A 13,482-nucleotide genomic window follows, 5' to 3' on the forward strand; every position below is an offset into this window, starting at 1 on the left:
TTAAGATAGTTCAGAGAGCTGAAAAAGTAAAGATAGATCAGAGAGCTGACAGGAAAGAGAAGTCCTACGAAGCCCTAGAAAGGTACTAGCAGCGATGTCATAATGAACTCGTCTCCTTCCTCCAGCGGGCCGTCGACACGTGCCACCCGTCTTTTCCCCATCCATCTCCCACGTCTGCTGTCTGACGTGCGCCCACCTTTACTGCCCCGAGCTGGTACATATACGCAGATAACTAGATAAGCGTGCCCGTTCTCCACCTCGCTGTGGAGATGGATTCCGGTCCGGGTAGGCACTGTTGCGTCTCCAGCGAAGGGCCGAGTCAGTGCGAACTAACCTCACATCAAGTCATCAATCACTCCCTCCCCCACCAACTTCCCCCGAGCTACAGTACAGAGAGAGAGAGAGAGAGAGCGACTCAAACGGGTGGCTGAGCTAGTGATCTGTGGTGATTGATAGATGATAGGTGAGAGACTGGGTGGAACCAGGAATTTCTAGAGAGAGCGAGAGAGACTTAAGCACCGTGCAAGCAAAGCATACGATCAGACATCCCTCTGCCGGCGGCAAAAAACAGGAGAGAACACGGAGAGAGAGAGCGAGAGAGAGAGGGGGGGAGGGAGGAGGGAGAAAGGAGATGGGTCGGGGGAAGGTGGAGATGAGGCGGATCGAGAACAAGATAAGCCGGCAGGTGACGTTCGCCAAGCGCCGGAACGGGCTACTCAAGAAGGCCTACGAGCTATCGCTGCTCTGCGACGCCGAGGTCGCCCTCATCATCTTCTCCGGCCGCGGCCGGCTCTTCGAGTTCTCAAGCTCCTCATGGTACGTAACTAAATCAGCGCTCGTTGTTCCGGCAGCATAGATCGGCCACCTCCAGAGTCTTATTTCACTTAGTTCGGCGCAGGTTTCATGGCCAAATCAATTCGGTTTAGGTTAATTCAGATCCGCCGTTTCTTTACTCTCTCTCTCTCTCTCTCTCTCTCTCTCTCTCTCTCTCGGTTTCGACCCTGTCCGTTCATCATCTTTTCCCGTCTCTTCTGGTTGACTAGATCACATTGGGTTCATCAAGATCTGGCCAAACAAACCTCTGACTTTCTTGCCTTCAGTTCAGTCAACCAAGAAACATGACAAAACACCCGTCTATATTCATCAAAAAAATTGACGACTGCCCCTTTTTTGTTGAGCATTGCAGCTGTGAAAATGAAGGTCAACTGAAGCAGATAGTGTTAAGCATCGGATCTGTTTACCACATCAATCCTGAGGTTTTCTTGAGTTCGCGACAGACAGCTATATATCCAGCACTTGCATGTACTGTACATCTTATCATAAGTACTTACCTTACTTGGTATAATCGGCAAGAAAAAGAAAGCGGTCCATCAAGTTGCTCCTTATTCCTTCATATTTAGAGCATGCTACTCACAAGATCTCTATCTCCTCCCATTTCCCATATATGCTCATCAGATCCATATATTTCTCATCCAAAATGGCAAATCCAGTACACGTACTGCAGTGAGATCTGTGGCTTGGCTTACTCTAGGATTCTAGAGAGCTTGGCTTCGGATGTGGTGAGAAGGTGAGATCTGTAATCCATTTTACTGTTCCATTGAGGGCAGCAGCAGCTCGATCTCCGGTAGTTAATCTATTTTCACTGAGCCCCGTGTAGAATTACCGTTGTTGCTTGCACTGACTGCCGAACCGTACGCCAGGGATGTGAAGTGAACTTTCTCATCACACGTCATGTCAACAAATTAACAAGCAACCCATATAGCTTGCATGCAATATACCGATTGGAGTAGTATTTACACCCATGCATGTGAACTGATGCATGCACAATATAATAAATTATACAGTATATGTCTTCATGCATGTGAGAAATTTAATGTATACACGGATATACTAACTTCCACTCTCTCACGCGAGGATCGTATTTCTAGACGCAATAATGTTCTACCAGATCGTGTACGTATTTGTGAAAAGAAAATTACCGATATTGAACTAGACCTAAACATATAAACTTGCTGCAGAATGTTTTAGCTAGCATCGTAAAGCACAAAGCTTACTACCAATACATGCTCCCTTATAGCTAAATTATCCATAGTTAGAATGAAGCCTCAAAAAGATACCAAAACAAAAGCTTGACCTTGAGGGGCGTGTGTAGTTACCAAATACGTACGTCTACTTCTGAAATGTAAAGCCCGTACTATAAAGAGCCTTGTACATTGAGATGGCTGAAAAAAGTCTGGACCAATGAAAAAGCCATCTAAAGACATCTTTATCCTCACTGAGTTGAGCATTTGCAAATCGCGCATAGTTACACACTCCATTAATATAGGACAGCATTAGGCTGTTTGAAACTCACTATTAGGTTGGGCATCGCCCATCACCTCTCGAATTAAAAAAACACTTATTTCTAGCAACTTTAAAAATATGTGGAAAGGGATACCAAAATAACTGAAAAGGGATTCTCACCTCCCCGTATCTTTTTGTCACTATTCTGCATTTTTTTATAATGAAAATGGATACCAAAATAAGTGAAAGAAAAGGTGCCAAGATCACAACCAAAGAACTATGTGTATTGATACTACACCTCCTTAGCCTCCCCAAAGCAATAAATTTTACTCAAGAAAAATGATTTTTCATCCTGACAATTGTTCGAAGCCACGAAGAATGGATTCAAGTTCTTAGCACACTCAAGAGATAGATTTCGAAGCGGGGTTATAGATTACGTAGATGCTTCTACTAGGACTAATGGGTATGAGGCGATTTTGAACAAAATTATGTTAAGGATTTATTTTATACTTAAAGCCTAGCACAGTGCCAAATAGAGCTTAAGCATGCTTGAATGATCATCTCAAGGTCATCGGGCTTAACGTGCGTGTACCATTGGCTACTCAAGCACATCTTGACCGAGGTTGGATCATATTGTCCTAAGTCTAGATTGTGCCATTGGCTTATCTTGATCTATATAGTTCCCTACCAGCGCATGTTATCAATGAAGACAAAAATTAAGGAGTTAACTTTGTGGAGTCGAGGTCTAGCACAGTTGGATCACATTGTACATGATCTAGATTGTGCCATGGGCTCATCTCCTCAAGCCCTTTAAGGATTCACCATGATCTATATTGTGTGGTACCACCGGATCCAATCAATGAAGACCAAAACCGAGGATTCAAATCTGTGGAGCAAGTAGCAGAGCTTCACAACAATACATTCGAAAAGAACTTAAACACCATGCACAACTTCATAGTCACCAAACCTAACCTATGAAGGCCCGGTTTAGAAATTTATGGTGGATCAAAGCTCTTAAAATTGCCTCGAATTGTTCATGGTCGATCCAGTACATGAAGACCAGATTTCCAGTCAATGTCGTTCATTGCCACAACCCCAACCAACTGCTACAACGAACCATTTGAGGAAATTTTAAGACCACATGTAGAATCAACCTCGATCAGAGGCATTTTGATATTGAGGAAGCAAAGGCTACACTGAATCTGGTAGCTTCAATGAAGTGGTTCATGAACGTCGCCGATGCATGTGTATCACCATCATACTTTTTTTCTTTGCACTATTTCTTCCTTAGGCTTCTTCTGTGTGGTTGTGGTTGTTGTAGCTGCATGTAGGCTTGTAGTGGACAAGTCTAATCTGGTTAGCAGCGCCAACATGAAAGTCATTATGGATTTGGTGGTAACTCCTTTCTCAAGGTCGATACGTGGATTGTCCATCTGCGGTGGGGAATGCATGCATGTCACCTTTAATCCCTATGAAATTTTATTATTTTTTGACGGAAAGGGGTCGTCCCCTGATTTTCATTAAGAAATCCATCAGGTCTTTGCTAAACCACCAAGACACGCCCATCAGCAGAGCTCCGGCTTGACGATCGAGACAATCCCAGATCGACAGCTAAGACTCTAGTACCCAACAAAGACAAACAAACTAGCTAGCAGATTACTGTTCTGCCGACAAAAGAACCTATTGACGCAACTAGATCAGGAGGTCTATTAGAAACTCCCTACAAACAGCAGTATTGCAGAAATAAAGGACTAGATTACTACATAATACAGGAGTATGAGTAATGAGAAGAACTGGTATAATTTTCCAGATTACGCAGCAAAGAAAGCATGACAACATCGAAAGGACCTCCAATAGCATCTTCTTCAGGCCCGTCTGTTTCCTTCTCTTCTTTAGCCACTATTGATTCTAAGAACACTTGGACGCCATCCTTTCGACACATGGAAGCACCTCACTTGATGCACACTCTAGAAGCTTTACTCCCACCTCAGCTCCCTTTGATTTTTCCTCTTTTTCTGCAAAACAGACCATGTTCTATAAGCCTACAAGATTTATAAAGAATCACAAGAGAATCAATCGTCCTCTTGCATTCAAGACACATATCATTTATGCAAGTCCAAAGAGACCACATTAGAGCAAAAATCCCCAACATAGATTTTCCTTTTCCTAATTTTAGGGGCAGGTTAAAGGTGTTTTGGATCACACACCATGGAAATTTAGCAACAGGACATTGCAAGAAAGATGATCAACCATTTCATCCTTTCCACAAAAAAACACATTTAGAGTACCCGGCCCAGCCTCTTTTTAGTAGGTTATCTTTAGTTGGCACACTTTTCCTAACCATCAATCGATCAGACACTCTAATCTTGGGAGGTACATTATTTATCCACACAAATTTGAAGGGAAAGTTCACACTACTTAGTATCACTTGCTCATAGATAGATTTGACAAAAAATCACTTGGTATAAGTTTATCTTTCTCTTCAGTTAGAGTCAGATCAGCACATAGGGTTTTAATTTCATTCCACCATGTCAAAGTGCCCCTCCACAAGGTTCTCCTGAAGTGGAACTGCTCCCAACCTTTGTTGATCACCTCAGCAAGTGTAATGATTCTAGTGAAGCACAAATTTTAGAGTATGGAATAAGACTGCTTGAGGGGTTTGTCGTCAACCCACCAGTCTTCCCAAAACCTGACATTATGCCCATTACCCACTTAATTTTTAATAAATTGCAAAAAAAGTCTTTAACAGACAATGGTGTTGCGCAGAACTCGGAGTCTCCAGCTTCCAGTTTAACCCAGATATACAGTCATTTTGAAGGCTTTCATGTTTCAAGAGGTTTCGCCTAAGCTCTTCTCAGTTTCTAGCTTCAACACCATTTAGCAAGGAGAGGTTTGTTCATAATTTCCAGATTTAATGGACCCAGGCCCCCTTGTTTTTAGGTTGGCAAACCTCAGACCATTTCATTAAGCGATACTCTTTTTCTTATCTTTGTCCCTCTACCAGACAATTCTAGCTCTGAAAATCAGCCCTTTTTCCTCACACCAACAAGTATAGGCTAGAAGGACATCGTAAATATAGAATATTGTGCGAGAGCCAACCTCCCAGCAATATTAATTAGCCTCCCCTGCCAACACGCACATTTTTTCTCAATTTTGTTTCCATAAGGTTTCCAATCTACATTTCTAATTCTATTTCTATTCACAGAAATCCCCAAATATTTCATGGGCATTTTCCCCAATTGACAAGTAAAAATTTCACTATAACTGTTTGCCTTACCAGCAGCTTCTCCAGATAGGAAGGGTTCACTTTTCAGGAAATTGAGTTTCAAACTAGACATTTGTTCAAATGCGCATTGGGATGTTTGCAACGAGGGTTACTAGCAATGTGCCTCATGTCGATCCAAAGGCACCACACCTCAAACATGTAGAAGGAGGTGGTCAGGAGGATGCTGTGAGGAATGATGTTAGAGGTAGTTGGACCTGAGTCAACATGTTAAAAGACAATCTGTAGAATCACTAGATCGTGGCGCTTAGGGTTGTGGCTGATGGTGAATGAAAATCATGAGAGAAGCGAGTTGCTTGGCCGATTCTGGTGGCGACTTTGATCTCACCCCTTGAGTTGAAGTAAGTTCCTTCTTTGTGGGCGTTTTCCTCATATGGCATGCACCATGGTGGAGCCATGATCCACATTTTTTGGGAGTTCTTTTAGGCACTCAATTGATTGATAGGTGTTACAGAACCAATTTAAAATTTTAAGATTAGAACTACCCCAAAAAACATTGATAGGGATTAGTGACTCTTCAACCCCTAATTAAAAGCTGCAAAATGTTCATGAGCTACGTACCATTTAAAATATGTCAACAAGAAATTGTGAATAGATCTCTGTAGAAGTGAGACACCGAAACTTCTAAATTCTTACTTGCACTAGCTCCAGTTGCACTAATTAACATTTGTACCTTTGCTAGTCAATGAGAATCATGCATGACATTGTATTTGTAAGAATGTTCTTAATATTTGAAGACTTGGTAGTTTAGAAAAAACCTCATAGTTGGGGCCGTTGCTTTGACTTATTGCACAGATCGTAATTTACCCCATCCACAATATTTGGCTTGAACTACCCCAAAATACCTGGCCGCGCCCTTCCCTAGCGACACGAGCGGCGGCAGCAATCTCACACATCTCGCCCCATCCACTCCGGCCTTCACCTCGCCGTCGCCGACGCTTTCCACTGGGCGAAGCCCGGGCGCCGGGACCTGCTCGTCTCGCATGTGGGGCAGCCTGCTTGTGGATGGGGATCCCGCAACAGGTTGGTGCCGAACCGCGTGTCATTTGGCGGTGCATGCGGTACGGCTGGTGGCCGCGGCTGCCCAAGCGTAGCCACGGGATGCTAGATCGGCGCAATACTGCTTCGGCTTAGCGGCGACGCAAAGCACAATGGTAGCGATAGACCCGATGTGGATCTGGGTGAGCCATGGCTGAGCTTGCAGCCGCTGCGAGGCTTTGCCATTTCTGGTGTTTGCTAGATCTGGCTGTGGTACCTGTGGCCATGTGGACGGTACAACGGTCTTATCTGATAGTCGTGCTGCTGGAGCTTGGTGTTGTCCTTGGTCGAACTGGCGTGGTTGTTCTGATTTAGATCTCAACGATGGTGCCTATCGTGGTTGCATGCATGACTCCACGATGGTGGTGGTGAATGGACCCCTACGGATCCACGACGGATGTGGTCACCGAAAGGTCATTGGAAGAGTTTGTCTCTTCAGATTTGGGTGGTTTTGACTTCGGCGGTGAGATGCAAACTATGGATGATGTCTTGACGCAGAGGAATGGTTGTGCAGCGGTATCAATCGTACATGGCATGTAGCTGCTGGGACTGTGGAAAAGTGGTGGCGACAATATATGAGTGACTTCAATGGTGGTGCTACTCGAGCACCCAGACTCAAGCTCCTCGGTGAAAGCCTAGGTCTTCCTAAGTTGATCATACCTGGCAATGGCGATGTTTTGTCTACATCATTACCTTAGTGAAGTCATTCTTGGATATACTCGGTCTGATTATTCATGGTGAAAACCTAGATTCTGGCCTTGGGGATCCGGTGATGGCGGCGCTTGAGTGTCACACCCTTCCTGAAGGTGTCACTGTTGAAGAACCTCGTCGTCCGTGTAGTGACATGGGATGATTGGTGCGGAAATGGTCATTGCTGTAGTTTGCCGATCGCAGATCTGATTGCTACCGGGGTTTTTGTCGCCTAAGCATAGTTTTGGTCGTATATGACTTTGCTAGTTGTTGGCTTGTTTGTGTGTGTTGGTGTGGATGTGTGCATCCTAACTAGGCAGAGGCCGGATGTGTACTCATTGTGTTTGTATCCTCTTGATGCTTGATTTTGAGTAAATGAAATCCAGCCTTTGTAAAAAAAAAAAACAATATTTGACCTACACGCAAACAACATACACTACTAGAGTATATAGGCCATCTAGTCAGCTTAGAAAGCCCATTATTGGTGTGTATATGTGTAATGTGCCAACGGGGTGCTGATTCCAGCGGCTTTCATAGATTGACGACCACGATTGACCGGGATAGAGGGTTTCTAGCATAGTTTAAAATCGCAGGCGAAAAGACCGCTATCGCGGCGCTATCGTCGCGTGAAATCTGCCCCGCGATTTGTTTCCTTCCTAGGATCGCGGGAGATCGCGCCGCCATCGCCGGAGATCGCGCCGCCATCGCCGGAGATCGCGTTGTTTCTTCGTTACCTTTCGTGGCAGATTTTCCTTCCGCGATTTCCGTTCGCCCGCGATTTAAATCTATGGTTTCTAGACGGCCCAGAATAAGATCCATCTGGAATAGCTTGTATCGCAGTCAGTTATTGCCACCTACCAAAGGATTTAGTGTGGTTGGTTTTCCCACTTCAAAATTTCATGGGATAGCTGTGTGAAAATTGGCCCTACTAACCATCTGGTTGTTCTTTTTATTCTTATAATAGCTTCATTCGTCATTGATTGGCAATAATATTTGTTTTACATTCAAATATCAATGGAATTGTATAGCACATTATAGGAACATGACATATACAAAATAACTCAAAGCCATCATCTTTTTTGTCATTCTTATCTCGCTTCTTTGTTTGTGTTGTTGAGTTCACGCATCCTATCTTTGCTTCATTGTTTATCCAACTACATTCTCAGGTCCTTCTTCATTTGTTGAACTTCATAGAAATTAGCCAAGGCTCTTTGCTCTTTTCATAGTTATGAATGGAGAACATAAGGACCTACGTATGAATAAAGATGAAGTAAGTTCAAATCGAGAAGCTCCTGCCCGCTCGAGAACATCAATTTCCATGACATAGTCGACAGATTCAAAAAAAAATTGTAATCTCCAATTCGACAATATGCATCTATAAGTTGGATGTAGGGTTATTACACAAATGGGGGTCTAAACTTGGGTAAAACTACCATGTCACTATTTTCTCCTACGATATATCTTTGGGCATTCCCCTCTATCTACTATTTTCATGTACCCCGTTTGATCATAAGGTGGTGGTGAATCAAACATGGAAGTTGACCCCATACTACGGGGCAAAATTGTATTTGTTTCCTTGACTCCACCCACTTCTTCATATTGAAACATGCATGATCAAGGAGCCAATTGCATCATATGATGTAGATTACAATAATAATCACTGTTTTTCAACCAACGACATCATGGGTGACGACTAGATAGACCTAGAGGGCCAGACAGAGAGAAGGCGTGGGTGTGGGCACATTCTTCTTCTTCATCGTCGCCTCATTGCGGGCCTTGTCCGTTGCCGTTGGCTTCCTCGCCCACTTGCCATTGGCCAGAGCAAGCGAAGGGTGACGGTCGTCTTCGCAGATGGCGTGACCTCGCCGCCAGCATTTGTTGATGGCGCGGTGTTCCGCACCATGCTCTTCATTCCTAGCCGCTTTCTTGGCATGGGCGGCGGGGCTGCCGTCAACTTCAGTGGCAATGACTCCGCCGGCGCTACGCCGACGGGAGTGGCATGGGGGTTGCAGAGGCGGCTTGTGGTCCCATTCCTGTTAGAATTGTGGCCTACGGTAGTTGCGGCACCTACATTGCACAATGGAGGCGGGAAGTGAGGCGCCGCTGGCGGGAGTTGGGAGGGGGATTTTTTTGCTGAGAATCGTTTGTGGGCACTCAAAAATGAGGGAGCTGGCAAGTTTTTGGGCTTGACTCCTCAAAGTTGAGGAGCTAACCAGATAGCAGTTCGGCTAGGCATGACTATTTCTCTCAGATCCACCAAGATAAACACCGACCGAATCCCGCGAGATCCATTGGAGACACATTTCCACATGCCTGCCGACGATGCTAGACGCGCCGCCGGGATGGGGGCTAAGGCGGGGAGAACCTTATTCCATCTTTAGGGATCCACCACAGGCTCGTCTTCCTGAGCTAGACACAATCCCTGCACAAACTAAAAAAAAAAACTAAAACAGAGCAGGAGCCCTCCCGTCAGCAAGGGCCGAGATCCACCATGCCTTCATGGCAATAAGGCCACAGGAAATGAGGCAGATCGCTGACGGCACCGGCAAGAGGCGGAGAAACCTTAGAGTGGGACTTGCTTATGGAAGGGGCAACAGGTAAACCCCGTGCATGCTTAGGCGCCGCCCCACTTTAGCGGCGGAGTTATTGTGCATGTGCAATGCCTGGGCAGGCAATATTAGGCAGAGCCAAGTTTTTCTCTCTCAGGCAGAGTGCTTTGCTAAAAAAACTAGGTGGATCGTGGCCCAATTTTGTTCCAACGAAGCTCTGCCATTACCAGCTTATGTTTGGCGTCCCCTACCATGCATTATATGTTACTAGGATGAACCACATCTCAGTGAGTGAAGTGTTGCACACATACTAAAATTCAATTTTGTACATTTTCCTATCCTTTGTGGATCATTATAAATGCCTTCACTTGATCACTTGTCAAACTATTTGTCGCTCTATCCCGTTAATTCAATGAAACACCAGCATTGCTGGCCAGTTGAAACAATAATAATAATTATTATAATGCCTTTACTTTTCTACATTTTTCGCATATCCAGCAATATAAACTGATCCTTCGCTTTCATATGTCAACAGCATGTACAAAACACTTGAGAGATACCGCACCTGCAACTGCAACTCACAAGAAGCAACCCCTCTAGCAGAAAATGAAGTAAGCATGCATCTCAAGTTCTTAACACCTTCCTGAATATAAAGGGGTTATACCTCTCCTTGCATTAAAGCTGTAGCCTGCCGTTTTTGCAAAAACAAAAGGCAGAGTTATACAAGAGAGTAGACAACACGTTCTCTTTTATTTTGTTATGTTTTTGCGATGAACACGTTCTCTTTTAAATGTCTATAGTTTCATAGAACGAAATAAATATACAATGTGATTGAAAAGAAATGTCCATTCAAGATTAAATTATATGACTGTATAAAAGGATTAATAACAAGTATATGCTTTTGTTTTCTATGAGGCATATATTGGTCGTCGTTGCCTATGGGTTCCTTTTCCCGTCTATTAAAATGAGAATTTGATTAAACTCATTATGCAAATGTATTTATCTAGAGCAATACCATGAAGTTTGCACACTATTATTAATACTATAGCTAAGGCAAAAAGAAGAAAACAATACAGTCATGGAACAATAACCATGCATCATGTCACTAACGTGTGAGGCCTGGTGGAATGTTTACAACCAAAATATATGGAAATAATAATATAAAAAGGATATTATAACTAATTGCCATGTGCCGCAAACATCAACACATAGCAACATTAAATTCAGGTGATTGTCCAAGTCTAGCTCCAGGCTGAACATTGCACTGTCTTGCAGTCTGTTGTTGTTTTCAATCTTTCATAGCTTTCATTTGATGGGACGACATTTTGTTTGAACTGTCTTGTTTCTTTGGCCAATATGGTTTGTTGTCATGTTCATGACTGTACATTTTAGCTTCTCTTTTCCACGTATGGCAAGTATTATGTCGCTTGAACTGACATGTACCATGCATTATTTTGTTGTCGAAACTAGATAAATTACCAGCAATATCTGAAGCTGAAGACCAGACTTGAATATCTTGAAAGTTCACAAAGGTAGTTTCCAGAGGTGGGATGGATGGTTACTTACAGTGTATATATATTCCAATGTCGCTCCACCTTATGAGTCCTTGTTCTCATGTCGTAGAAATATTCTCGGTGAGGATCTGGGCCCACTTAGCATGAAGGAACTTGAGCAAATTGAGAACCAAATAGACATATCCCTCAAGCATATCAGGACAAGAAAGGTACAGAACTTGAACATTTCATGTATAAGTATTATATAAGCTCAGGTTCAGCAGCCTCAGATGTTTTTCTGTTATACAGATACTGCTTCAGCTTAATTTTTTTTTGAAACAAGGCAAAAGATTTGCCATTTTCATTGATTAAGGAAGAAGGTTTAAGACAAATAACCGCAAAGCGGGAGACAAATATCTACTCTCGCGGCATTACAATACTCAAGTGCGTGGCACCGGCAATAGCCCAAAGATGAGCCTCCTCTTTTATCTTCGCGACGAGCATCATCGCCGTAGCAGCGGTGTTACGAAAAACCCTTGCATTACGCTCTTTCCAAATCTCCCAAGACATAAGCATGAACAAGCTGCTTCAGCTTAATAAGATGTATTAGTTACGAATTGTCTTGGTGAAAACCTGTTAACTTCACAGCATCTAAATGATGCTGTATAAATTGTTGTTAGGATGTATCTGAACTTTTAAGACATTTTTCTATAGCATTAGCTGAAATATACATATATCACAGTTCTGTGGCTAGTTTTTCCTTGATTTATGACAAAGAAACATATATTTTTGCAGAATAAAGTATTACTTGATGAGCTATATGACCTGAAAAGTAAGGTAATGATGAATCATGAACTTCAAATAATCCTCGCCCTATATTGCATGCTTCTTCTTGTAATATATATAATGCATGGCTGGCAAAACGATTATCTGCAGGAGCAAGAATTGCAGGATCAAAACAAAGACCTGAGGAAGAAGGTACTACCATCGAGCTTAAAACTATATTCATACCCTTGCTTGACGAAGTTTGTAAACTACACGAAATATAAAACTATATTAATTCTAATCCAAAAAATTGAGTCAAATGTGGCAGAATAAATTTCTCACTGTTTTCTTGCGAGTGCCAGTTGCAAGACACCAGCTGTGCCGAGAATGCGCTCCATATGGCCTGGCAAGATAGAGGACAGAGTAGCTCAAGTGGGCATGCCATTGATACTACTTATCCAGGACTTGTGCAACACCCGGAACATGATTCCTCCATGCAAGTTGGGTATGTCTTTCTACATGGCAATCAGTGTAACCTTACAAATCTCTCCTAGGTATAAACTATTTTTCTGCAGTATAGTACCCAAACGAGTCATCCATGACCTGTTCTTCCAATTTATAATTGTTCAGAACATGAGTGTTCGGTCAGTTGACGTGGCTTCTTTTCCTGTGTGAAAGGTACAATAATCAGGTCTACGTGGACCAGCCGAACAACAACGAAGACATGGCTTCTCAGCGCCTTCATGGACTTGGAACATCTGCAGGTTGGATATGATTGACGTCGAATCTGGAGTCCAGAAACTCTGCATATGACTGATGTAGTCACTGGTCTATGTATTGAGATCGCTGCTCTTGGCACTTTTCGGAAGAATAAACAGGAGTCGAGTACGTATCTATTGTAATGGTTTATTCATCCACGGACATGGGAGTGGGACATCACGTGGCCTGGCGTTGCGTCCCGTACGTAGCTAATATATTTCGATTTGTGTGTCACTTGTTATATTTTGTGTGCTGAACGTGTGGTCATTACGAACCATATGTATGAATCAAAATTCCTCTTGTTGTATGGATTTAGAGCATAATCAGTTTGATGCCAAAAATTGGCATTGTGTCCACGTGAAATAAGGTTTATCTCAGTCACGCTGTCCGGCGGTGCCGACTGTCGGGTTTCCCAGGACACACACACACGAGGTGGAGGTTGAACACGCACTTGAAGAACACACACTCACACGAGGACACACTGGACACAAAAACACAGAGTTTTCTGGCAACGCACTTCTGCCTTTTCTCTTGTTCTCTTTCCCATGTCAATACAACTGGTTACAAACTTACAAGTCCTTTAGTAGAGGTACACAAGTAGTGCTGCTACTGATCCGCTATT

At 43.3% G+C, this 13,482-nt stretch overlaps 1 protein-coding gene across 1 annotated transcript; it reads left to right on the top strand.

Moving 5' to 3' along the window:
• Nucleotides 1–389: 389 nt before the first annotated feature.
• On the top strand, nt 390–13,214 carry LOC125552298 (MADS-box transcription factor 1-like). Its single transcript, XM_048715793.1, has 8 exons — nt 390–816; nt 10,379–10,454; nt 11,314–11,375; nt 11,467–11,566; nt 12,132–12,173; nt 12,273–12,314; nt 12,464–12,606; nt 12,780–13,214. The coding sequence occupies exons 1-8, from the start codon at nt 632–634 to the stop codon at nt 12,874–12,876; spliced, it is 747 nt and encodes a 248-aa protein (XP_048571750.1). The 5' UTR covers nt 390–631; the 3' UTR covers nt 12,877–13,214.
• The last annotated feature ends 268 nt before the right edge of the window (nt 13,215–13,482 follow it).

The sequence above is a fragment of the Triticum urartu genome, chromosome 4, assembly GCF_003073215.2.
Source record: "Triticum urartu cultivar G1812 chromosome 4, Tu2.1, whole genome shotgun sequence".
NCBI lineage: Eukaryota > Viridiplantae > Streptophyta > Magnoliopsida > Poales > Poaceae > Triticum > Triticum urartu.

What these genes read in the sequence shown, in the direction of transcription:
- LOC125552298 (XM_048715793.1), top strand. Translation starts at nt 632, where the DNA reads ATGGGTCGGGGGAAGGTGGAGATGAGGCGGATCGAGAACAAGATAAGC. An exon ending in GAGTTCTCAAGCTCCTCATG is followed by an intron (nt 817 to 10,378) that starts GTACGTAACTAA and finishes ATATGTCAACAG; the next exon opens with CATGTACAAAACACTTGAGA. An exon ending in GATTCCTCCATGCAAGTTGG is followed by an intron (nt 12,607 to 12,779) that starts GTATGTCTTTCT and finishes CCTGTGTGAAAG; the next exon opens with GTACAATAATCAGGTCTACG.